Genomic DNA, 25291 nt, shown 5'->3' on the forward strand with positions numbered 1-25291 from the left:
TGTGTGCAAACCTCCAGGACCCCCTGGCCTGCAGGCAGCCTCCCCCACCCCGACCTCCCTGTGGTCAGCATGAATGCACACCCCTCTGATTCACCCGACACTGAGTCGTGGCGTCCACACCGGGGCCGCCACAGCCCGTGACAGGGCGGCAGGAAGCAGACTCAGTGCCCAGGCTCTGGTCAGTTTCTCGGCACACAGGGGGGAGGCGGGCAGGCTGAGGGTGAGGCGCCTCAGAGGCAGGGCAGACCAGCACATACAGGGATCGAGCTGTCCCAGGCAGCACGCTTTATTTACAGAGTCACAGAACCCCCGCCTCCCTGCCCAGGGCCGGGCCTCTCCGGATCCCAGGAGGGGGACAGGCTCGCGCCCACCCGAGCGGAGTCCGGCAGAGGCTTCCGTGCGTGGGCAGCCCCCGCTAGAGCAGAGGGGCCCGAAGTAGCAGCAGAAGCTCCACGCCGTGGTCCTCAGGGCTGCTGCTGCCGAGCGGCGTGGGGCTGGGGGCGCCGGGGATGTGACCAGATTGGGGTGGGGGCTGGACCCCGCGCTGGCAACGCCTGGTGAATTGGAAGATAGCAGAGGAGCCACATCAGTTCCAGCCACCTTCCTGGGGGGAGCAGGGCGGGCGGTGGGGAAGGTAGAGACCCAGGGGACAGACCCCTGCACTGCCTGCCCAATCCGGTCCCCCAGGGGACCCTACGGTCCTCGGGCCTGCTCCACGCTACGTCCCTCCCAGGGGCACCCCAGGCTGGGACACAACCCGGGCCATACCAGGCGGGAAGGGCTGGCAGCCGACAGCTTCCGGTGCTGGGCCGTGGCGAACACCGACGACCACAGGTCCAGACTCTTGGGGGCCGAGCCCTTCTCTGACCTGGGAGGGAGGATGTCCCAGCCCAACAGGCAGTGCTGTGGAGGGCAGGGGTTAGAGAGCCGGCCTGAGGCAGGGCTCCCACTGGCCGGGCACAGCCCCGGGGGAGGGACTGTGCCCCCACCAGGGTAGAGGGAAGCCCTGAGCAGTGGGGGTTGCCCCCAGGACAGGGACCTGTGTACCCCGGATGACCCAGGGCCTGGTCTTTCCCATCCCTGCTGATCCTGCCACCCTGGGGCCCTGGGGGCTGGACACAGACACCGATGGCACCCAACAGTGATCACTTTACTGAACTGCCCACTCAGCCCAGCACCCCCAAGCATGTACTGCTACACCCATTTAACAGACAAACTGACTTTTCTCTGTACCCCTTCCCCTCCCCCAGCCTCAACAGAGGTGGGTGGGTGGTCCAGGACAACATCCAGGGGAAGCACTGTGGAAACGTTAAGAACTGAGTTCAAACCCCGGCTCTTCCGCCAAGGTATCTGGCCCTCGGCCTCATCCTAGGGCAGGATACCACCAGTGCCCTGAGCCCCTGAGGACTGTGCCCGGGGGTACACAGTGCTCCACCGCGGCACACCAGGGCTCCCTCGGGGAGCAGGTGCAGCCTGGGGAATCGGCCCTCCCCAAGCCCAGCCTCACTCTGTGGCCATCCCTGAGAACCTGAGCTGGGCCAGGGACAATCTCGCTCCCACCCACCCCACGCCACGCGGCTGCTCACCCGAGGCAGGGACAGTGTGTCCGAGGCATCGAAGCTCTTGCGCCTGCGGATGCGGTACCGGTGCGGGGGGTCCAGGATGGACAGCGGGACGCTGACCCTGTGCGGGGCAGCAGTGGCCTCTGCTGAGGCACCTCCCCTAGCCCCAGGCCCATCCTCCCCCCTCAAAGCCAGCAGCCCCCCAGGCTGAGGCCCCTCATGGCTGCCCCGAGACGTCCCAAAGCTCTGCCACTCACCTGACCTGTGCCGGCTCCAGCAGGGTCTCAGGGCCCCGCTGCTCCCGCAGGGTCCCGCACAGGCGGCAGGGGGTGCCCGGATCCGAAGGCACCAGGAAGAGGCGGCGGTTGACGCGGTAACAGTACACACCTGCGGGCCCAGCAGACGCTGCCTCGGTGGCCCCAGCCCCGGCTACTCCCGCCCATGGGGCTGCCCCTCTGGGGAACAAGTCCTACAGTGGCTCTGGTCTTGGGCCCGTGTCCCAAGGGGTGCAGGTATGCTGTCCTCCCAGGGGCTCTCAGGAGCTGGAACGGGGGCCCAGCCAGCGCTGAAGGCTGCTGGGGAGGGGTGGGGTGGGTCAGCAGGTCACCGTCCCCAAGGCTCCCTGGGGCCGCAAGACCTCTACTGAGGCTGCTTTGGGACGTGAGGGCGGGGGCTCAGGCCAGGGCAGAGCGAGGCTGGGCTCCTCGGCAGCCTGGCGCAGGGCTCACACTCACATTCGTGGTCCCCGTCCACGCCATCGCTCTCGCGCAAACCCAGGAACCCGGGCCTGTGAGGATGAGGGGGGCGAGTGGGGCAGGTGGGAGGGCGGGAGCCCCCAGCTGCCCCAGCCGCCCCCGCCCGGCCCTGCTCACTCAGAGTGGCTGGCCGTGCACTCCTTCTTGTTGGCTTCTCGGAACTTCTGCAGTGTTGCAAAGAAGGCCTCGGGCTTGCTGGTGACGGGAGAGCTGCTGTCCAGGGACCCTGGCGAGGCCAAAGCAGCGGAGCTGCCGGGTAGCCCTGGCCAAGGCCTGGGGAGGTCCTGCCCCGGCGCACCTGCCTCAACCCGCTCTGCCCCCTCCTGGCCAGGACGGGCCCCTCCATCCGCTGCGGCCACGGGCTCTACCTCAGCCCGTCCACTCCCTCGCCACGGCTAGAACGTCTCACACTCTGGGAAATGGCGGTGAGGCAGGGCGACAGAGCCCTCGCCCTTGCAGGCTCACAGCCTTTTTTTTTTAAGGTTTCCTCCTTTGTTTTTTAAATATTTACTTATTTGAAAGGCAGAGTTAACAGAGAGAGGGAGGGACAGACTTCCACGCACAGTTCGCTCCCTAAACAGCCATAACAGCCAGAAACTTTCTCCAGGCCTCCCACGTGGGTGCAGGGCCCAGGCACGTGGGCCACCCTCCACTGCTCTCCCAGGCCCATTAGCAAGGCGCTGGATTGGAAGTGGAGAAGCCAGGACTTGAACTGGCGCTCACGTGGGATGCCGGCACTGCAGGCTGGGGCTTTACCTGCTAACCCACAGCACCTGGCCCCAATTTATTCATTTGAAAGTCAAAGTTACAGATATAAAGAGATCTTCCGTCTGCTGGTTCACTCCTCAGATAGCTGCTACGGCCAGGGCTGAGCCAGGCCAGAGCCAGGAGCTCCTTCTGGGTCTCCCTCAGAGATGGCAGGGCCCAAACACCTGTGACGTCTTCCACTGCTTTCCCAGGCACATTAGTGGGGACATGAACTGGTGCCCATGTAGGACCCCAGTGTCGCAGGAGGAAGCTTTACCTGCTGCGCCACACGGGCCCTGGGAGGCTTACATTTTATTTTTTTAGTAGTGTGTTCATTTTGCCAGCCATTTTATCTGTGTTTTATTTGTTTTTAAAGATTTATTTTATTTATTTGAAAGACAGAGTTACATAGAGAGGTATAGCGAGAGAGAGAGAGGTCTTCCATCTGCTGGTTCACTCCCCAGATGGCAGCAATGGCCAGAGCTGCGCTGATCCGAAGCCAGGAGCCAGGAGCCTGGAACTTTTTCCTGGTCTCCTATGTGGGTGCAGGGGCCCAAGCACTTGGGCCATCTTCCTCTGCTTTCCCAGGCCATAGCAGGGAGTTGGATCAGAAGTGGAGCAGCCAGGACTCAAACTGGCGCCATATGGGATGCCAGCACTGCAGGCCAGGGCTTTAACTCACTGTGCCACAGCGCCAGCCAAGGCTGACATTCTAATGTGGCAACAGGTGAAATTGTCACCAAAGAAATCTGTGATACACTATGAATGGTGACACCTGCCGAGGAGCGAGAGAGCAGGGCAGGGGCCTAGAGTGGCAGAGACACATACAGGCCCCTCATCCCCCAGGTCACTCCCCAGATGGCCACAACAGCCAGGGCTGGACCAGGCGGGAGCCAGGAGCCAGGAGCTTCTTCCAGGTCTCCCACATGGGTGCAGGGGCCCAAGCCCGTGGGCCACCCTCCACTGCTTTCCCAGGCACATTGGCAGGGAGCTGGATGAAAAGCTGAGCAGCCGGGATTTGCGCCAGCAACGCAGACTGCAACTTAACCTGCTGTACAATCACACCAGTCCTGAGCCATGTATTTTCTTTTTTTTTTTTTAAGATTTATTTATTTGAAAGGCAGAGTTACAAAGGAGACACACAGAGAGATCATCTGTCTGCTGGTTCACTCTCCAAATGGCTGTAAAAGCCAAGAGCCGGGAGCTTCTTCCAGGTCTCCCACATGGGTGCGGAGGCTCAAACACTTGGGCCATTCTCCGCTGCCCTCCCAGGTACACCAGCAGAGAGCTGGATTGGAAGTGGAGCAGCCGGGACTCGAACCGGCACCCACATGGGACGTGGGCGCTGCAGGTCGGGGCTTTAACCCGCTGAGCCACAGCACCGGCCTCCTGAGCCATGTAGCAGGCAGCAGCTGGGAGGCAGCGACAGGCATTCCAGTGGAGAGCAGCCGTTGAATTCTGGAAACCTGGTGAAGGCAGGGTCAACAAGAGGTACTAATGGACTGGGAGGGGGGGGACTACCTGGGGAGGAGGCGGAGCCCAGCAACCCCAGGGTCCCAGGCCGACCTCTCAGGGACAACAGCTGCTCACAAACCCCTGGAGCAGGAGCACTTCCAGACCCCCATCTGAGGAACAATCTGGGAATGCCCTGCGGGGGCAGGGAGGTGGCGGCACTGCCCTAGCGCACTACACTGCTCCTGGGAGGCCCCCTTGGAACTGAGCCCCCAAGGACAGAAAGGAAGCAGCGGCTGTGAGTCCCCGGGGAACAGCAAGGGCCAAGCATGGCAGGTGCAAGAACCAGCAGGGGGTGGAGGCCGGACCGCAGGGAGACAGCAGGCAGGCAGGCAGGCAGAGGCACGCCACGGGCCAGCAGAGGCCAGACGGTGCCCGAGGCTGGGCGAGGTCTCTGGGTTTTGCAGCAAGTGCTGGGAAAAGCCCCTGAGGTTGGAGCAGCGTACCGACAATCTCACTCCCGGGTTCAACACACGTCCTGGCTACTGTGTCAAAGACGCACAGCAGGGATGGGCGTTTGGCCCAGCAGTTAGACACTCGCCTCCCAGGTCAGACCGGGAGGTTCTGAGCCCTGGCTCTGCTCCTGATTCCAGGTTCCTGCCAATGCATACTCTGGGGAGCAGCAGGTGATGGCTCAAGTACTCAGGTCCCTGTCACTCACGTGGGAGACCCAGACGGAGTTCCTGGCTCCTGGCTTTGGCCTGGCCCAGCCCCAGCTACTACAGGCATTTGGAGAGTGAACCAGCAGACGGGAGAACTGTCACACTGCCTCTCAAATTAATTATTTTTCAAGACTCATTTTTTAAAAGATTTATAATTTTGCTGGTGCCGCGGCTCACTAGGCTAATCCTCTGCCTGCGGCGCCGGCACACCAGGTTCTAGTCCCGGTTGGGGCGCCAGTTCTATCCCAGTTGCTCTTCTTTCAGTCCAGCTCTCTGCTGTGGCCAGGGAGTGCAGTGGAGGATGGCCCAGGTGCTTGGGCCCTGCACCCGCATGGGAGACCAGGAGGAAGCACCTGGCTCCCATCACGGCCACTTTGGGGGTGAACCAACGGAAAAAGGAAAACCTTTCTCTCTGTCTCTCGAACTCTGCTTGTCCAAACAATTAAAAATTAAAAAAAAAAAAAGATTTATTTATTTATTTGAAAGGCGAAGTTACAGAGGCAGATGCAGAGAAAGGAGGGGGGGGAGGAGGAGAAGGGGAGAGGTCTTCCATCCTCTGGTTCACTCCCCAGATGGCCGCAATGGCCAGAGCTGGGCCAATACGAAGCCAGGAGCCAGGAGCTTCTTCCGGGTCTCCCACATGGATGCAGGGGCCCAAGCACTTGGGCCATCCTCTACTGCTTTCCCAGGCCACAGCAGAGAGCTGGATCGGAAGTGGAGCAGCTAGGACTCGAACTGGTGCCCACATGGGATGCCGGCACTGCAGGTGGCGGTTTTACCTGCTATACCACAGTGCCGGCCCCTCAAGATTTATTTTTTATTTATTTGAAAGTCAGAGCTAGAGAGAGAGAAACAGAGAGAATGAGAAACAGAGAGATCTTCCATCTGTTAGTTCACTCCACAAATGGCCGCAGTAGCCAGGGATGGGCCAGGCCAAAGCTGGAAGCCCACAGCTTCTTCCAGTTCTCCCACGTTGGGTGCAGGGGCCCAAGTACGTGGGCCATCTTCTGTTGCTTTCCCAGGCCATAGCAGAGAGGTGGATCAGAAGTGGAGCAGCCAGGACTTGAACTGACACCCACATGGGATGCCACATCACAGGCAGAGGCTTACCTTGCTACACCAAAATGCCAGCCCCTCAAATTAATTTTAAATACTAAAAGCAAACAATAAACCATAGCTGCCTTATTCCTAAGAGCCAAGAGAATGGAAACAAGGCATCCACTGCGGATGAAGAGACGAAGTGCACTCCACGCATACAATGGGTATTCAGTCTTGAAAAGGAAGGGATGGGGCCGGGGCTGTGGTGCAGTGGGTAAAGCCGCCACCTGCAGTGCTACCATCCCAAAGGGTGCCGGTTCGAATCCTGATTGTTCCACTTCCAATCCAGCTCTCTGCTATGGCCTGGGAAAGCAGTGGAAGATGACCCAAGTCCTTGGGCCCTTGCACCCACGTAGGAGAGCCAGAAGCAGCTCCTGGCTCCTGGCTTCAGATCGGTGCAGCTCTGGCCATTGCTGCCATCTGGGGAGTGAATCAGTGGATGGAAGACCTCTCTCTCTCTCTCTCTCTCTGCCTTTCAAATAAATAAATATTAAAAAAAAGAAAGAAAGAAAAAGAAAGATTGACAGATTGACACCAGCTGCAACACCAATGAACTTGAGGACATTATGCTAAGTGGAAAAAAACATACGGAGCAGGTCAGCTGTCTGATTTCACTCACATGAGCTTCCTAGAGCAGTCAAAGCCACAGACAGGGCAGGCGCTGTTAAGCCACCGACCGAGACGCCTGCGCATACATGGGCCTGCCATCCTGAGTCCTGGCTACTCCGCTCCTGGTCCACCTGGGAAAGCAGCAGATGGTCCAGATGCTCGGGCCCCTGCCCCCACGTGGGAGACCCGGATGCAGTCCCCGGCTCCTGGCTCAGCCCGGCCCAGCCCTGGCTGCTGTGGGCATTTAGGGAGTGAACCCACAGACCTCTTTCCCTGTGTCACTCCAGCTTTCAAATAAATAAATCTCATAAAAGCAAGTCAGAGGCCGAGACGGCGGCTGTGGGGCTGGGAGGAGGTTTAAATCCGGACTTCTGGCTGGGGAGGAGGAAAAGGTCCTGGCGGCAGATGGGGGCGATGGCTGCCCAGCCGTATGAATGCACTCAATGCCACTAACCTGCACCCCACAAAGTGGCTGCGAGGTCCACTCTAAGTTCTATTTACAGACACAGGGCAGTGGTGGGCAGAGGCCAGGGGGACACCACCAGACCACCGGGTTGCTGTGGGCAGCGCAAGCTGGGATAAAGGTGGAGAGAGCAGCGGAGGCCTGCAGGTGCACAAGGCTTGCCCGCCCAGGCATCCAACAGATGCGCCTTTTCTGTGCCCACAGCCGAGAGGGCGCGCATGGCCCAGCAGGTGCCCCCAGGAGGAGAAACGGGGGGGCACAGGTGGGAGCCCAGACGAGCCAGGCCTCCCCTCCGCCTCCCCCCCCGGGGGCAGCCTTACCTGCGATCCAGTCATAGCCCAGGTATGGCCTCAGGCGCCAACTGCTCTCGGGCACCTCCGAGTCCTCGCAGGTCACTGTGGACTGAGGCAGGAGACAGGGAAGGGCAGGGGCTGGGCCAGCAGGCCAGGCTCAAAGGAGGCCCCACCCTGGGGCAGGACACAAGCTGTGTCCTAACTTAAACCCTGGCTGGGGCCCGGAGCTCGGCTGGCAGCTCCAGAGCTGCAAGATGGAAGTCAGCCCTGCGTCACGGGTGGCTTGGACAAGCCTAGCTTCTGAGCCTCAGTCTTCCCATCCACATGATGGGGCTCGTCTGCCATCTTCCCAAAGTGTTGAGAAACTAACAACAGCCACTCATCGCACACTTGGGCTGAGCTGGACACAACTCACAATGTGTCCCAGAAGCCTATCATCCTGCAAGGGGCTGCCTGTGAGCCCATGTGTCAGACGGGGAAACTGAGTCTCGGGGAGCTCCCCTGTGGACGCCCTGCTCCCCCTCGTTACCCTGGATACCTTGCTTGGTTGAGCCAGGACGGACCTTGGGGCCTGTGCCTCCTGGGACCCCAGGTCACCCTGCCCTGCAGAAGGTTCTGGGTCCCTGGAGTCCATGGTGGGCAGCAAGGGTGCCGAGCGGGCTCGTGGTTGGCCCAGGGACGCTTGGTGCTGGCGCCTGGCAGGAGGGAGCGAGGTCACCCTGGAGCCGACCCTGCCGAGCGAGGCCACATCACTGGGGTCAGCTTGCTGGGCGTCAGGGGGGCTGCAGGCCCTGGAGGAGGACGAGGAAGTCTCCGGGGACAGAGACGCCTTGGAGTTGTAGCTGCTGCTGGGGTCCAGGCTAGACTGGAGAAAGGCGACCCGGTCACCCAGGGACACCCTGCCAGCGCCCACCCACCCAGGCCTAGGAACTGCTCCAGGGTCGGCACTGGAGTGCCCGGGGCCACTCCCCCCAGGCCTCAGTCTTCCCACCATTAGCACATCGGGGCCTGCTGGACAAGAGGACCCTGGAGGCGCGCCCGTCCTCGCGCCCCGGGGTTCCGTGGAGGGCACCCACCTCCGAGGCTGCCTGGGCGACGAGGTGCCGCACGGCGTCCCGCCCGGCCCACAGCTGCCTCAGGAGCTGCAGGCTGAGCCGCCGCAGCCGCGCCAGCTCCTCTGTCTCCACCATGCCGGGCTCGGGCGCCCACAGCCAGCGTGGCTGCTCTGGGGGCCACAGCACGTCCTCAGCGCCGGACCCCGGGCCCAGCTCCTCCTCCTGAAGTGGCGAGAACAGGACAGGGGGCTGAGGAGGAGTCCCTGGCGCCAGGCGCTGCAATCAAAGCCCCAGACGCTCTTCAACTGTGAGGTCTGGGCTCAGTTACTACGGAAGCCGTCACTGCCTGGGCCCCTCACCTGCCTCACCAGGCTGGGACCCTCAGCACCGTGCCTGGCCCCTGGCTGGCACTGGATCCACCACGGCCAACAAGGCCAGGGTACGTCCCCGTATCTGCCGAGAGAGCAAGTCCCTCCGCACAACCTTAACCGTGACCTTGGCCTGGGCGAAGCTTCCCAGCTGGTGGGTGCCACACCCCTCGGGCCTCTCCCGGCTGCCCACTCGCGTCCTTCTCTTTCCATCCAAGAAACAACCAAGCTCCAGAAAGGGCCAAGCCACGTACCCCGAGCCCCTCGGCCAGCAAGGGGCAGAGCCGATGCGCGGCTCCAGGTCCCATGGTCCGGACCCACTCCTCCCTCCCACCTCGGGCCCCAAGCGGTCCAAACGCCGCCTCTGGAAGGGGTTTCCGCGGCCGGAGGACGGGGCGTCCCACGCCCCTCGGCGCCCGAGGCCCAGATTTACAACCCACCCCCCGCAGCACGCGCCCCTCCGCCTGACCCCGGTGCGCTCGGCCCTCCCGTCGTCGGGAGCCTGGACACGCGCGGGGCCTCCCCGCAGACGGCAGCGGCGCGGTGGGCAGCGGGCTCCACACACACACACACACACGGGGTGCGGGCAGAGCGGGCGGCTCTGCAGGTGCAGCCCGGGAGGCCCAGCGGCCCGGCCCCGGCCGCAGCGTCGCCGTTTGCGCCAGGGGCCCAGGGCACGGCCCGCACTGCCCTCCCCCGGCTCCGGCCGCGCCGCGAGGTTGCACTGCGAAGGCGATGCCCCAGGCGGCCTCCCTGTCCCTGCCCATCGAGCCCTTCGCGCAGACGCACCGTGGGCCCCCGGCCGAACCCCTCCTGCCGCGCTCGGCCTCGCGGGCCCCGCACTCACCACGCCTGCGAACGCCCCAGCGTTGCCCCGAGCTCGGCCCCGCCCCGCGCGCGACGCACGGCGTGGAGGCGGGGCCTCGTCTGGCCGCCCTGATTGGTCAGATGTGAGCCGCTGACTGGACGCCCAGGCGAGCGTTACTCCGCGACTGTTTCAACGTGGAGGCGGGCCAAGAGCGGAGCTCCGTAGCTGATTGGTGGACTTGCGAGCCTACTGGAGGATGAGTTTTCGGAACGGGGCGGGGCTCCGTGAGATAGGCTGTGATTGGTCAGGCGCGGAGCCGGGGTCCACGCAGGGTCCGGCGGCCGCAGATTCAGAGTGTGTGGCGGACGCCGGCTGTCTCCGCGGTTGTTGGAAGTCAGGGGCTGCGGCGCGGGGCGGGTGGCCGCGGGTACCCCTCGATGCTGCTGTGGTCCACGGTATCGAGTGCCCGCGCTGTACCAGAATCCCGGTGTACTAGACACTGATTGATTGATTGATTGATTGAGCAGAGTTAGGGAGAGACAGATGACTACAACGGCCGGAGCCGGGCCCATCTAAAGCCAGGAGCCTCCTCCAGGTCTCCCACGTGGGCACAGGGGCCTAAGCACTTGCGCCATCTTCCACCGCTTTCCCCCACAGCAGAGAGCTGGATCAGAAGTGGAGCAGCTGGGACTCGAACCCGCGTCTATATGGGATGCCGGGGCCACAGGTGGAGGATTAGCCCACCACGCCACCGCGCTGGCGCTGCAAAAATTTCTTTAACGACCAAGAGCACAACTCATAAAAGGAAAAAATGGTAAGCAATATCACAATTAGTAACTTACTCTCTGAAAGACATTGTTTAGAGAATTGGAAGACCACAAGACTGGATAAAATATCTGCAAATCTCATTACCAAAAAAGAATCTATACCCAGATTATCTGAGGAACTCCCAGAAACTCATAGGAAAACGGCGCGGTTCTCTAGATCAGCGTAAGCATTGCACAGACTTTTCCCCAAAGAAGATGAGCAGGAGTCAGAGACGCACCTGCCACGCAGGCCGGCATGCTCCACGCAGCTTCATTTTCTTTTTCAAAGATTGATTGATTGATTGATTTCAAAGGAAGAGTAGCAGAGAAAGGTATCAGTCTTCATCTGCTGCTTCTCTCCCCAAATGGCCACAAAAGCCAGGTCTGGGCCAGGCTGATGCCGGGAGCCGGGAGCCCCATCCAGGTCTCCCAGGTGGTGGAAGGCCTAGGCGTTCAGGCCAACATCCGCCGCTTTCCCTGCATTAGCAGGGGCTGGATTGGAGCACCTGGGGCCAGAACGGAGCAGCCAGAACTAGAACTGGCACTCCAGTATGGGAGGCTGGCGTCACCGTGGCAGACCGACCTGCTCCTGGATGAGCCATGCTCATCTCCCACAACCCCACAGCTCCGTCTTGCATCCCAGGCCTCCTACGGAATCTCCTCTTGCTCTGGGATCCATTCCCTAGGCAAGGGTGAGCTAAGACCACAGGGAGCGCCCACTGCCGTCCTACTGACCTGTCTGTACTGTGGTGTAGAAAACAGGAGACTCACTGTCCCCAGTGTTGGCAAGGACGGGGTGAGGCCGGAACCCGCACGGACTCCTGGCAGGCATGCAGACGGTGCTGGCACCTTGGGAAACCGCTCGGCGGTATTTTTAAAAGTTCACCATAGGCCGGCCGGCGCCGCGGCTCACTAGGCTAATCCTCCGCCTTGCGGCGCCGGCACACTGGGTTCTAGTCCCGGTCGGGGCGCCGGATTCTGTCCCGGTTGCCCCTCTTCCAGGCCAGCTCTCTGCTGTGGCCAGGGAGTGCAGTGGAGGATGGCCCAAGTGCTTGGGCCCTGCACCCCATGGGAGACCAGGAGAAGCACCTGGCTCCTGCCATCGGATCAGCGCGGTGCACCGGCCACGGTGGCCATTGGAGAGTGAACCAACGGCAAAGGAAGACCTTTCTCTCTGTCTCTCTCTCTCACTGTCCACTCTGCCTGTCAAAAAAAAAAAAAAAAAGTTCACCATAAAGCCTTAGGGCCCAGCAGTCCCAGCCCCAGGGAAAGTGAGAACAGGCGCGGGGCTCCGGGCAGCGTTGGAAAGTCCTGCTTGGGACACCAGCACGCACGCGGGGGCCTGGCTCCATGTCCGCTCCATTCCTAACCCAGCTTCCTGCCAGCGAGCGTCGTGGGAGGCTCAGTACTTGGGTCCCTGCCTCTTACTGTGGAGACCCGGCTAGCGTTCTGGGCTCCCGGCTTTGGCCTAGCCCAGCTCTGGCTGCTGCAGGCATCTTGGGAGTGAACCGGGGACAGAAGACCTCTGTGTCTGCCTCTCAAATAAAATGTGAGGGAATAAAAAAAAAATGTTTAAGTGAAGACAGGCCCACACAGAGCCTGGTTCACAAATGTTCCCAGCGGCTTTACTCCCAACAGCTCCCCCAGCCGGCAACAATCGGAACACCCACCACCTCCTAAGGGATCCCACAGTGTGGCCCGTCCTCACAGGGGCACTCTGCGGCGGCATGCGGTACTGACACCTGCTGCCCCGTGGGCGAGCCTCAGACACCTGCTACGGGAACAGCAGAGACGCCCCAGACAAACGGGGGCAGAGGGCGACACGTGGGTCCTCGGGGCTAGGGTGGGGACCGAGTTACTGCGTCCAGCACGAGGGAGCCCTCGCACAGGGCTGTGGCACAGCTGCACGACTTTGTCAGTTTACTAAAACAGCTGAATCGTGCGCTTATGAGTGGTGACTTGGGGTATGAAAATGACACCTCAATAAAGCTGTATTTTTTTTTTAAGTTAAACACGCCCACATCCTGTGATCCAGTCAGGCTATTTGTGGGCCTTTATAAAGCTAAGGGGAAAGCGTCGGTTGATTTTGTGTGGCACAGTGCATGGGCTAAGCTGCCAGCTGGGGCGCCTGCATCCCCTGTTGCACGTCCCAGCTCCTCTGCTCTGACCCAGCTTCCTGCTAATGCACACCCTGGGAGGCAGCAGATAACGGCCTCAGTGCTTGGGCCCTGCCACCCCTGGGAGGCCCGGAGGGAGCTCTGGCCTCAGCCTAACTCCAGCTGTTGTGGGCATCGGGAGAGTGACCAGTGGAAGGGCTCTCTCTCTCCTCTCTCTCCTTCTCTCTCCCTCTTTCTCTCTCTCTCTCCCCATGTCTTCTGTCGCTCTGCCTCTCAAATCAATCAACTAATAAAACTTTCAAAAAAAAGATTTATAATAAAAAGAAAACAACTAGAAGTGTAAGAAATTATCCGTACAGAGCCGGGATGTGTGTCCCCAGCAGGTGGATTTGAGTCTCGAGGCTATCCAGAAGTGGTGGCTTCATCAAAAGGCGGCCCGGACCCGATGCCCTTGAACCGCCCCCGAGCGAAGCACCCTCCGGCCCTGCTGGGAAAGTCGCAGTCACCTGCGGGCTGCCGCCTTGCTCCGTCCCACCTGCCTGCTGCCTGTGGTCCACACAGCAGCCCAGAGCCTCGTGCAGAGGCAAGTCAGCTACGTCACGCCTCTGCTCAAGTCCCCAAGTCATCCACCTCGCTCACAGAAAAGGCCGAAGTCCTGCCCTTGGCTGCAGGACACTGAGTCCACCCCCACTTCCGTCCACAAGGAACTGTTCTCTCCATCCCTCGCTGTGCTCTGACCACACCTGTCCCATTTTGCTTCTCAGGGCCGCTCCACACGCTCTCACCTCAGGGCCTTTGCATATGTGGTTGCCTCTGCCTAGAAAGCCCCACCCAGGTGGCTCATGACATCATTCCCACTTCCTCATTTGTTTCTTCAAATATCTTCCCAGGGAGGGCCCCTCCAAGCACACTATTGTTACACCGCCCACATTTTTTTAAAGATTTATTTATTTATTTGAAAGGCAGAGTTACAGAGAGAGGGAGCCAGAGACAGAGTTCTTCCATCCAATGGTTCACTCCCCAAATGGCCGCAATGGCCAGGGTTGGGCCAAGCCGAAGGAGCCAGGAGCTTCTTCCGGGTCTCCCACGTGGGCGCAGGGGCCCAAGCCCTTGGATCCTCTTCTGCTGCTCTCCCAGGGCGTCAGCAGGGAGCTGGATGGGAAGGGAAGCAGCTGGGACACAAAGCAGCAGCCATATGGGATGCTGGGATTGCAGGCCAGCGCCAGCCCCACGTCTTCCTTTTTTACCCGGTTCATGTCTGCCTCACCCACAGAGAGTCCATACAGGCAGAGACTTCTGGGGCCAGCGCTGTGGCAGAGCGGGTAAAGCCACTGCCGGTTCGAATCCTGGCTACGCCACTTCTGATCCAGCTCCCTGCTAATGATCTGGGAAAAAAGATGGTCCAAGTCCTTGGGACCCTGCACCTGCGCGGGAGATGCAGAAGAAGCTCCTGGTTCCTGGTTTCGGATTGGCCCAGCTCTGACCATTGCAGTCATTTGGGGAGTGAACGAACCATTGGATGGAAGACCCTCCCCCCACAGCCCTGCCTCTCTGTAACTCAGCCTTTCTAATAAAGTAAGTAAATCTTTAAAAAAAAAAAAAAAAAGGCAGAGCCCTTCTGTCTGCTGTGTTCACATCTGTATCTCCAGCAGCCTGGAACCGTGCATAGCACTTGTGAGGCGCTTGGAGATTTTGCTGAATTACAGGCTGGGCTCTTGCGTGCACGGTCCACACGTGTGACTGGGAGCTAAACGCTCAGTAACAGCTGGTTGTTCTTATCTCAAGTCTGGGTCTAACTCAGAGTCGGAAAACCGCGCCTGCGAGGACAGAGTGAGCCAGCCGACGTCTGCCACGAGGGCCCCTGTCAGGAGGAAGCTTGCAGAACCCGGGCTCTCCCCCTCCCCAGCGCGTGCAACAGTGGAACATTCCCGGCTCCGGACTCTGATGAACAACGTCACAGACATGATAACTGCAGGACGGAAACCCCCGCCTTCCGCGTTTCCCAGAACTCCCAGGGACAGCTGAGGCAGTCTGAGCAGCCAGAGAGGAGCCTGGCCGTGACGGGGAGGAGGTCACGGGTGCCGCAGTGAGCTGCGGGGTGCGGCCCCGAGCAGGAGGGGGACAGCAGTCAAGTGCGTTGTAAGCAGCATCTTGCTAAGACCGGAAACTACTCATGCATTGCAGAAAACTGGCAACTCCTTTAAAAAAAAAAAAAACTTCTTATTTCACTTATCCATGGTCGTGTGTCCTACATGACAGTGCATTTATAACTCTAGGTCAGGGTAAGAAGTGAGTTTGAGGGGCCGGCGCTGTGACACAGTGGGTTAACACCCTGGCCTGAAGCACCAGCATCCCATATGGCCGCCAGTTCAAAACCCGGCTGCTCCACTTTCAATCCAGCTCTCTGCTATGGCCTGGGAAAGCAGTAGAAGATGGCCCAAGTGCTGGGGCCCCTGCACTCGTGTGGGAAACCCAGAAGAAGCTCCTGGCTCCTGGCTTCGGATCAGCTCAGCTCCAGCTGACTGGGGAGTGAACCAGCAGATAGACCTCTCTCTCTCCCTGCCTCTCCTTTCTCTGTGTAACTGACTTTCAAATAAATAAATCAATCTTAAAAAAAAAAAAAAAAGTGAGCTTGAAGGGGTGTGTTCTGGTGTAGCGGGCTAAGCTGCCGCCTGGGATGCCGGCATCCCACCAAGTGCCTGCTACTCTGCTTGCCAGCCAGCTTCCTGGGAGGCGCAGGTCACAGCCCAAGTACCTGAGTCCCTGCCACTTACACAGGAGACCCCCGGATGGTGCTCCTGGCTTCAGCCTGGCCCAGCTCCAGCTGTTGGCATGGGGGGGGGGGGGGAGTAAACCGGTAGATAGAAGCACTCTTTCAGATATATACTTTTTTAAAGGTATATATATATTTAAAGATTTATTTATTTGAAAGTCATAGTTACGCAGGGAGAGGAGAGGCAGAGAGAGAGAGGTCTTCCACCCGATGGTTCACTCCCCAAATGGCTGCAACTGCCGGAGCTGCGCTGATCCAAAGCCAGGATCCAGGAGCTTCTTCCGGGTCTCCCACATGGGTGCAAGGGCCCAAGGACTTGGGCCATCTTCTGTTGCTTTCCCAGGCCACATCAGAGAGCTGGATCGGAAGTAGAGCAGCCTGGACTTGAATCAGCACCCAAATGTGGATGGTGGCACTGCAGGTGGCGGCTTTACCCACTTATGCCACAGCGCCAGCCCCTCAAATACATGCTTTTTAAAAAGGTTAAGTTTGAAGGTCAGTGCCATGGCTCACTAGGCTAATCCTCCACCTGAGGCGCCGGCACCCCGGGTTCTAGTCCCAGTTGGGGCGCCCGATTCTGTCCCGGTTGCTCCTCTTCCAGTCCAGCTCTCTGCTGTGGCCCGGGAGGGCAGTGGAGGATGGCCCAAGTGCTTGGGCCCTGCACCCGCATGGGAGACCAGGAGGAAACACCTGGCTCCTGGCTTTGGATCGGCGCAGCACCGGCCGTAACAGCCACTTTGGGGGTGAACCAACGGAAGGAAGACCTTTCTCTAATTCTGCCTGTCCAAAAAAGTAAGTAAGTTTGAAAGTCACAGGAGTTGGGGAAATTAAGTCATGGGCTCCACCCCCTTCCACCCCAGCTGCCGAGTTGAGCCAGTCCTAACGTCTCTGAGCCTCATCTCCACACAGGCTGTGCACGCTGGTTAGTGAACACACAGTCCCAGCGCTATGCCTGCCCAGGTTTCCAGTGGCGTTGTTAGTTCTGTCCCTGAAAGGCAGAGGGCAGAACAGGGCATGGGCTATGCTAGGGCAGGGCTCTCGTTCAAGTTTTCCCTGTGGTCCAGTTCTGCATCACAGTCGTCTGGATGCCTGGCAGCTATCACTAAGCAAAACTCTGAGCACGTGTTCCAACAGGCATCACAAGGAGGGGTCTCCTAGCTGTTCAGTGCTGGCCGCCAGGAAAAATGGGACTGTCACAGACACTCGGGGACGTGGCCTGGGAACCTGGGAGGAGCAGCTGGCTGCCGTCAGCTACACCACAGGGCCTCTGAAACGGGTGTGCGGGGACAGAGAAACTATCACACCCTGGCCCACGCCTGAGGGCCCTGCAGAGAAGAGAGAAGGAAAAAGCAAAGTTCGCAGCAGATCCTCCGGGGGCAGCTGGGCGGCCCGGCCGAGTCGTGCCAAGTGAAAGCTGGTTTGCAGTTACAACGCGGCAAAGAAATCTCTCTGGAGCTCCGGGCCTTAAAGACCAGTGACGTCCCTTGTTCTGCACATCTGATTCTCTCCGTGACTGAGGAGCCGCCCACGAGCAAGGCGCGGTGGGAACTCCCCAGAAACAAAGCCGCCGTCACCTCCAAGCCCAGGAGTCTGCCCGAACCTCGAACTGACGGGAAGAGGTCTGATGGAAGGTTTCCAACTAGGTTTTATTTTAGGTTCCAATATTATGAGCAATGATACAGGAGTAATTCAGGCAAGTACACTGGAGAGGAATCACTGTGTGGGGGCCGCCTCGCACTCCAGCAAACGAACAGACAACAGAGAACAAAGGTAGCAGCATCGAAGTAAAGTGCTTCCGGCCACGTCTTTCTGAAAGGGTGGATCTCAGTGGCCCGGATTTGGCTTGTGTAAGAAGCTTCAGATTTCATTCATTCCCCAGGGGCTATGTTGAAAAAAATTCATGTTTATTCTAAATAACTTTTTCAAAAAGAGCACAAAATTCATTGGAATTGTGTGATACTGATTTTCCTGACATGGTGTGAGCTGACCCCACCCACCCAGGCCTGGCCCCGCTCCAAACCCCATCCCATCACCCGTCACCCTTGACAAAGTCCATCTCTCAGGCCGCAGGCCAAGGCAGACCCAGCATCTGAGGACAAGAGGGGATGCAGACATCACCTGCACGGAGGCCACCAACTCACTTCCCCGAGATGGACGCTGCCGGGACAAGGCCAGCACGACACAACCAGACGGGCCTGCCCTGCCTGGGAGCCCGATCTGGCGTCTCCCAGGCACTTAACCCCCTAGGCTGATGAAGACAACAAACACTTGCCAGGTCGGCGTGAGGCTCTGGGCGGCGGGGAGGTGGGGCAGGGGGTGCTGTTTCCCTGTTTCCTGGCCACCTGCAGAGCCTGGCACGGGAGAGTCCAGAGCACTGTGGCCAAGGAGGGGTGGGCAGTGCCTCGCAGGGCTGTAGCAGGGTGCAGTGAAGTTGGTGGGACTGGGGCCCAGGCCTGGGAACGCCTCACACAGCAAGGTCCATCGGGGTTCCTGTTTGTCCACTCCAGCGTCCAGCCAACCTAGGCAGGGCTCCCCTCAGCCTGCCACCAGGGTGCTCACCTTCCCCCACCTCCCTCCCACTACGTTCTTTAACCACCTGGACAGGCCAGCTTTCTCCAGGACCACACGGGCCGAGGGCTGAAAGCAGAGCAAGGGACATGTATCCCTCCTGGTCACGTGATGACCCACCCCCCACCCCACGGCACCACATGCATCCCACATCCTCCACGTCCCCCTCCTCAGCCCTGCACGTCCCTCCCTCCTCTGGGGTGCTGGGCCTGCCTCTGTTTTGAGGTCCTAAGACCAGCAGAAGAGTGGCAAACGGGAGGACGCACGGCGGCTGGAGGACCAAACCCAGCCGAGCCGCATGGCCTTCTCGATGGTTCCCGAGGCTTCTGGGGAGACCGCCCAGCGCCCCAGTGCAGCCTCCCTGCCGGCATGCTGGGGCACGAGGAGGGCAGGGGTGCAGGGCCACAGGGAGCTGAGGGTGTCTGCCTAACACGTGCCAGGTCCGGTCAGTCACCCTGAGTCGCTGACATCTGAGACCGCATCAAGTCACCAACTGATGCTCAGTCAGGTGAGGCTGACAAAGCGGACAGGGGCCCTGGCGCCCCGGCCCACGCGTGCCCGGCGTGGTCAGGTCTCCACGGGGTGGGGGATGGGCAGATCCTCCTGCAGAGCAGGCAGAGGGGAAATGACTAGTGCTGAGGGCTCGGGACAGTGGACACAGGGGTGTTTCATTAGGCAGTGGCAGGGACCAGAGCTGCACGCGTCCCCGGGGCCCCGGGAGCTGCGGACTGGCGGCCCGCCCTTCTCTGCGAGGCCCCGCTCCGCGGACTGGCGGCCCCGCCCTTCTCTGCGAGGCCCGCTCCGCGCTGCCCACTATCTGCTGGGCTGCAGGTACTGGTGCGTGAACATGTTCAGCTCGCTGTCCAACCAACCAGCCTTATTCCTGCAAAGAAACGGTTCGTTTGCAACACCGAGCCACTCCCCAAGGCCTGTGACGGGGTCCTCAATCAGCCTCCCTTACCCCGCCTACTTTGTGATGGCCAGGAGGGCACTAACGTTGCCAGGCCCCGTGCTCCGGGCTCTCCTGACCCTCGGAGCCGGGGTCTGCTTCCGGGGGGACTGCCTACCGCACTGCTGGGAGCTGTGTCGCCCCGGCTGTCAGGCCAGGGCTTGGGGGCTGACACGTGGCCCTGCCAGGCTCAGCCGTGTCCCCAAGGCTGACAAGCAGCAGCCTGAGGGTCCCCAGTGGGGAGCAGCTGTCCCAGGGTGGGGCTGGGGTGGGGCATATCCGCACAGGCCGGGGCACGAAGCGCGGGGTCCGCACATGACGTCACCACGGGCCGAGGACTTTAGCAGAGCCCTCCCACCAGCAGCTCCGTGACTGCGTCATGAAGTCTGGCTCCCACTACTCAGATAACAACACTGACACAGGAGAGCTGAGCAGGACCAGACCCCAGGGCTCCTGTCTCACACTGGCACCCCCCGACAAGCTGCTGAGGGAACTCCGGGCTCGGGAGATGGTTCAATCCTGCTCTGCCAGTCCAGCCGGAAACCAGCGTCCCCATGGGGAAACGGTGCTACTGCCCCTTCCTGGGCTCTGAGAGGGACTCAGTGGAACGTGGGGACGGGGCCAGCCCACTGCCAGGAGACTCACACGCGGGTGTCAGGCCACCGAGCACAGGGGGCCTCGAGTCCCAGCCGGGCCATTTCCTAAGGGACTCTGGACAAGCTACCCATCTTCCTACTTAGGAAGCGGAGTTGACCGAGCTCACGGGACGGGCAGGGCGGAGCGGAGCAGCGCGTTAAGTGCCTGAGGCGCTCCCTGCAGAATGGGGCCTGTGAGCTGCAGCCTCATGGGGGCGGGCCGCCTGCTGCAGTGACGTCAGCAGGTGCCGGGGCAGTGAGAACCTTCAGGGCCGGTCCTCATGCCCAGCAGGGCCTGGAAACATCTAACGCAAGTGAGCAAATCCTCACCAGAGACGCCCGCGTCCGTGCCCCGGGAGGACGGCAGCAGGGCCCCCCGTGTCCGTGCCCGGGGAGGACGGCAGCGGGGCCGCCCGCGTCCGTGCCCCAGGAGAATGGCAGCAGGGCCGCCCGCGTCCGTGCCCCGGGAGGATGGCAGCAGGGCCGCCCGCGTCCATGCCCCGGGAGGACGCAGCAGGGCCGCCCGCGTCCGTGCCCGGGGAGGACGGCAGCAGGGCCGCCGCTCAGCGCCCGGGCAGCCTCACCTGAGCAGTTTCGCTTTGCTCTGCAGTGAGTCGAGGACCTCGATTTTCTTGTTCATCGTGGCGATCTCCTGCTCCAGGTTCTCCCGCGTGACGTCGACTTGCTGGCATAGGTGAGCAAAGGTCCCAGACAGTTCCCTGGTGGAGACGGGAAGTCAACCGGGCACCCCTCTGTTTGCACAGGACGCCATCAGTGGCCAAACCCCCCAGAGCAGGCCAGCAGCTGGGCCTGCTCCCCTCACTGCCATGGCTGTGCCCTGCCACATCTGGGACGAATCCTAACTCCCGCCCCCCTGGCATCACCACGGTGTGGGAAGCCGCAGCCCTGAGCAGCACTCGGGTCCCGCCTCTGCTGCGGCTCAGCCCCCCACCGGAGCGCCACACAGCAGCACAAACAAGGACGCAGCCGCATCCCACTGACCGCAGACACCTGCAGGAACACGCTGCTACGTCCGTGGCCACGCCCTGCAGGGAACCTCTACAAACTCCTCCATCAGATCCCTCTTCGTCCCCTCCCTTCCTCCCCGGGGGACCAGCATCCTACTGCCCCAGCCCTGGCGTCCCTGAGGGGCCTCTCCCTGCTGATGGCCTCCAGGCCGGGCGGGGCACTCACTGCTGGACCTGGTGGCTGCAGTTGGAGCCCGTGTAGCTGATGATGAGCTGCAGCTTCTCACTGGCGTACTCCACAAACTGGCGCTTGAAGGCCCTCTCCTTGGCCTTGGTGGTCCAGGTGAGACGCTCGTAGACGTAGAGGAGGCCATAGAGCCCGAAGGAGAGGGCGATGAGCCGCCAGCCCACGGCCTTCCACACCTGCAGAGGCACACGGTCAGCCCAGCCAGCAGCTCTCTCTGACCCAGCCCTGTGCTCCCGGCCCGTCCCTGCCAGGGCTGTCTCCAGAGCCCCAGCCACGGAGCCCCCCGGGGCAGCTGGAAACGAGGGAAACCCGGTGTCGGCTCCGTGGCTGACACCAAGAGGAGGTGGGGCCCAGAGCCCGGGGCCAGGTAAGCAGAATTCTTGGGTGAGTGCTGGCGTGCTCTGAGCAACGCCGCCCTGAGGGCCCTGACGCTGCACCTCAAGCACGGGTTCCCCTGGTCTGGGGTGCGACAGCATGGTTCACGGCAACCGACTGGGGTCCGAGACCACAGGGCTCAGAGCTCCCAGTCGAGTGGCCACCGTGCGGGCTGCATGAGCTGAGCAGGCCCCTGCACGCCTGGTTCTTCATTCACATGACAGACACGCGGGCTCCGACCACTCACAGATGTCCTGAGCACGTGACAGACACGCGGGCTCCGACCACTCACAGGACGCCCCGAGCACGTGACAGACACGCGGGCTCCGACCACTCACAGGACGCCCTGAGCACGTGACAGACACGCGGGCTCTGATCACTCACAGATGCCCTGAGCACGTGACAGACATGCAGGGTCTGACCACTCACAGGATGCCCTGAGCACATGACAGACACGCGGGCTCCAACCACTCACAGGATGCCCTGAGCACGTGACAGAAATGCAGGGTCTGACCACTCACAGGATGCCCTGAGCACGTGACAGACACGCGGGCTCTGACCACTCACAGATGCCCTGAGCACGTGACAGACACGCGGGCTCCGACCACTCACAGGATGCCCTGAGCACATGACAGACATGCAGGGTCTGACCACTCACAGGACGCCCTGAGCATGTGACAGACACGCAGGGTCTGACCACTCACAGGACGCCCTGAGCACGTGACAGACACGTGGGCTCCGACCACTCACAGGACACTCTGAGCACGTGACAGACACGCGGGCTCCGACCACTCACAGGACGCCCTGAGCACGTGACACGCAGGGTCTGACCACTCACAGGACGCCCTGAGCACGTGACAGACACGCGGGCTCTGACCACTCACAGATGTCCTGAACACGTGACAGATACGCGGGCTCCGACCACTCACAGGACGCCCTGAGCACGTGACAGACACGCGGGGTCTGACCACTCACAGGACGCTCTGAGCAAAAGACGCTGCACGATGGTGGCACAACTGCCAAGCACCGCACCTCAGCCCACGGCCCTCTGCCGGGTCCCTGAGGACCAGGGAATGTGCCACCTGCAGTGCAGGGGCAGGGCATCTTGCTCTGCACCCCTCGTCCCACACACTGGGAGTGCCTCTCCCTGTGCCACGGCCCCACCACCCCAGTGTCCACAGTAAGAGAACGTGCCCTCACCCCGGGGTGTGCAAGACCCCACAGCAGCCAGGGCGTCTTCAGCCCGAGGCAGGGGGAACCTCTCTGACAGAGGGCAGCCTGCTACCCAGGCCTTGACAGGGGGTGGGGGGGACAGGGCCACAACGCAGAGCTGGAGAGCTGAGGGTCCACGAGCCAGCTGCAAAGTTCTGCTCTGGTCTCCCCAGCTACAAGTGAGAAAGCCTCTCTTTCAAGCCTACTCCTCTCAAAAACCAAGTTGCCAAAACCTCAGGCCACTCCCCACCCCACCGTGTAGCACAGGCCCTACAGGGAAAGAACGAGGCCTTACAGTCAGATGGGGCCAGGGTTCAAATCCTAGCTGGGCATCCTTGACAAGCCACTGCCAATCTGCCCACGTGGGAAACAAGAAAGCTACAACCCAAGTGTCCCGCTGGCCGAGGGAGGCTTCGACGGGTCAGTAACTTCCCTGAGGGGCTCCGGCCACACAGCCGTCCACAACAGCCTGCCAAGACCTGCGAGGCCAGTGCAGGGCTCCCCAGCCCCACCCACCCACCCCTCTCCCCACCTGCCCAAGCAGGCCTTGCTACTGACCACGCCTCCAACAACCAGGATGCCCATGGAGGTCCTGGACGTCAGGGAGGCCAGGCCCGTAACCATGGAGACCATGAGCTCCTCCTGGGTGAGTGAGCCCTGCGGCAGTGGGGGCATGCTGGGGTTGGCTGGTGTCAGAGGCACAGGGCGCTGAACCTGGAGAGAGAAATGACAGAGGTGAGCAGAGTGTGCCGAGCCTCATTCGCGGTAACCCTTGGTGACCCTCAAGGTTGGGGAGCTGGGACAGGGACACACAGGGCGGCTCATCCCTTTCCGAAAGGCAAGAGGAGGGGAAATGAGCCCTGCAAGCAGCAGACGGGAGAGGAAGCTCTTCCCCCACACAGCAGCTACCCACGGCCACGCCTGCTCCCTTGAGCACGGTGCCCACTCTGTGGACCCCAAGGCCCTGTCCAGAGACGGGTGTGCACTGCGACACGCCTGGGGTGGGGAGCCTGGCTTGCCTGGTCGTTGTAGCCCATCAAGGCCCGGCGGCTGTTCTTGGGGCCCAGGAACCTATTCACCAGCATGGTCCACCCGAGGGAGAAGTGGAACTCGATGTCCTCCTGGAAGTCGGCACACAGCTTGTCACAGTTCAGGTCGTAGCTGAGGGAGAAGCACTGGCGAGGCACCAGCACGTCTATCTGGCTCCGCATGGATGCAGGAAGCAGGGGCTTCAAGCCGTCTGCCGGGACACAAACGGGGAGAGCTGGGTCACCGAGCCCTGCCGCGCCGGCGCCACGCCCCCAGGAACCAGGGCACCCAGGTCCCCCAGGAACCCCAGGAACCAGCGAGCTCCTGCCAAGGATGCAGCACAGCTCTGCACAGAAACCACAGCCTGAGCGAGGCTTGTGTGTTTATTTTGGTGCAAAGAAATTTTGAAATCCATGCAGGTTTTTTTGTAATACACATTTCCATGAACTTCGTAAGACATACTGTCTGCACAGATTTCTAAACATTTTACACCAAAATTAATCTGTGTTTTCATTCCATTTCCTACGAACTCTGCAGTACTCTCGTACAGAATGAATTCACAGGTGCTGGCGCTGTGGCACAGCGGGCTAGGGTACCACCCGCAATGTCAGCACCCCTCACGAGTGCCAGTGTGGGGGTTGGCGCTGTGGCATGGGCGGTTAATCCTCCACCTGCGGTGCCGGCATCCCATATGGGTGCCGGCTTGAGTTCTGACTATTCCACTTCCCATCCAGCTCTCTGCTATGGCCTGGGAAAGCAGTGGAAGATGCCCAAGTCCTTGGGCCCCTGCACCTGCGTGGGAGACCCAGAAGAAGCTCCTGGCTCCTGGCTCCGGATCAGCTCAGCTCCAGCCCAGCTGCAGCTGTCACAGCCATTTGGGGAGGGAACCAGCAGATGGAAGACCTCTCTCTCTGTCTCTCCCTCTCTTTGTCTGTAACTCTGCTTTTCAAATAAATAAATTTAAAAAAAATTTCCAGTGTTTTTGAACTTGCCAGTTCAAGTCTCGGGGCTGCTCCACTTATGACCCCGTTTGCTGCTAATGTGCCTGGAAAAGCAGCCGCAGATGACCCGAGTGCTCAGACCAGGCCACCCACGTGGGAGACTAGGATGGAGTTCCTGGCTCCTGGCTTTAATCTGGCATAACCTTGGCCATTGCAGCCACTGGGGAGTGAACCAGCAGACAAGGATCTCTCTCTCCCTAACTTTGAAATAAATAAATAAATCTTAAAAAAAAAAAATTTCACAAGACGCACACCCGAACTCAAAGGCACAGCGCTGAATCCTTACCAGAGATGACAGATAGGAAACAGCCAGCATCTCTTTGGCCTGGCCTCCCCCTCTGACCTCCGGGCAGTCCCCGAGCCCCGGGCCCCACACTCTCCGCACGCTAACCTATCATGTCCTGCTGCATGGTCTGCAGGGAGCTGGTGATGGCCGTGGAGCAGCGGTCAGACATGTTCCGGCCCAGGCCTTCCTCTATATGGCGATGAAGCTCCTGCAAGCAGAAGGGCGGGCTAGGAGGAGCAGCACCCCCGCCCTCAGGGTTGCTCCCGCCCGCACCGTCCGGTGGCCGCAGAGGCTGGGGTGCACCGGTCTTGTCTCCCCGACTGCCGCTTCCACTTCCATGCTCTGCGTGGTGACTCCACCCAACAGCAAAGGGAATGGCAGGCTGCAGGAGGA

General features: G+C 60.8%; 2 protein-coding genes across 23 annotated transcripts in view; both read right to left on the minus strand.

Moving 5' to 3' along the window:
* Positions 1 to 254: 254 nt before the first annotated feature.
* On the minus strand, positions 255 to 10112 carry MIIP (migration and invasion inhibitory protein). Of its 19 annotated transcripts, none has more exons than XM_089299293.1 (11): positions 9972 to 10083; positions 8778 to 8978; positions 8240 to 8561; positions 7729 to 7810; positions 6956 to 7076; positions 2435 to 2543; positions 2297 to 2349; positions 1820 to 1949; positions 1587 to 1683; positions 769 to 903; positions 255 to 554 (listed from the first exon to the last, which is right to left on the minus strand). In XM_089299293.1, the coding sequence occupies exons 4-11, from the start codon at positions 7741 to 7743 to the stop codon at positions 465 to 467; spliced, it is 750 nt and encodes a 249-aa protein (XP_089155419.1). In that variant the 5' UTR covers positions 7744 to 7810; positions 8240 to 8561; positions 8778 to 8978; positions 9972 to 10083; the 3' UTR covers positions 255 to 464. The 19 variants fall into 19 exon arrangements, 17 of the variants coding, with proteins under 17 accessions (XP_089155419.1, XP_089155416.1, XP_089155417.1 ...); XM_089299290.1 differs by having other exon boundaries at positions 8240 to 8566; XM_089299291.1 differs by having other exon boundaries at positions 8240 to 8566; positions 9914 to 9987.
* Positions 10113 to 17255: 7143 nt separating this feature from the next.
* The window catches only part of MFN2 (mitofusin 2), a 29913-nt gene continuing 21877 nt past the window's right edge, over positions 17256 to 25291 (minus strand). For all 4 annotated transcript variants that reach the window (XM_051834364.3, XM_051834362.3, XM_070079268.2 and 1 more), the window contains 6 exons: positions 25004 to 25106; positions 23602 to 23822; positions 23141 to 23296; positions 20975 to 21171; positions 20365 to 20499; positions 17256 to 19079 (listed from right to left, as the gene is read on the minus strand). In XM_051834364.3, the coding sequence (XP_051690324.2) occupies positions 19010 to 19079; positions 20365 to 20499; positions 20975 to 21171; positions 23141 to 23296; positions 23602 to 23822; positions 25004 to 25106 (882 nt within the window). In that variant the 3' untranslated portion in view covers positions 17256 to 19009. The remainder of the gene's footprint in view (positions 19080 to 20364; positions 20500 to 20974; positions 21172 to 23140; positions 23297 to 23601; positions 23823 to 25003; positions 25107 to 25291) is intronic.

Source organism: Oryctolagus cuniculus, chromosome 7, assembly GCF_051225735.1.
Source record: "Oryctolagus cuniculus isolate XC-2025 breed Fujian yellow rabbit chromosome 7, ASM5122573v1, whole genome shotgun sequence".
NCBI lineage: Eukaryota > Metazoa > Chordata > Mammalia > Lagomorpha > Leporidae > Oryctolagus > Oryctolagus cuniculus.

Coding starts and splice junctions, on each gene's coding strand:
- MIIP (XM_017337581.4), bottom strand. CDS start 8,891: ATGGTGGAGACAGAGGAGCTGGCGCGGCTGCGGCGGCTCAGCCTGCAG. Junction 1,950..2,296: donor CGTGGACGGGGACCACGAAT/GTGAGTGTGAGC, acceptor CTGGGCCCGCAG/GTGTGTACTGTTACCGCGTC. Junction 555..768: donor CTGCCAGCCCTTCCCGCCTG/GTATGGCCCGGG, acceptor CCAATTCACCAG/GCGTTGCCAGCGCGGGGTCC.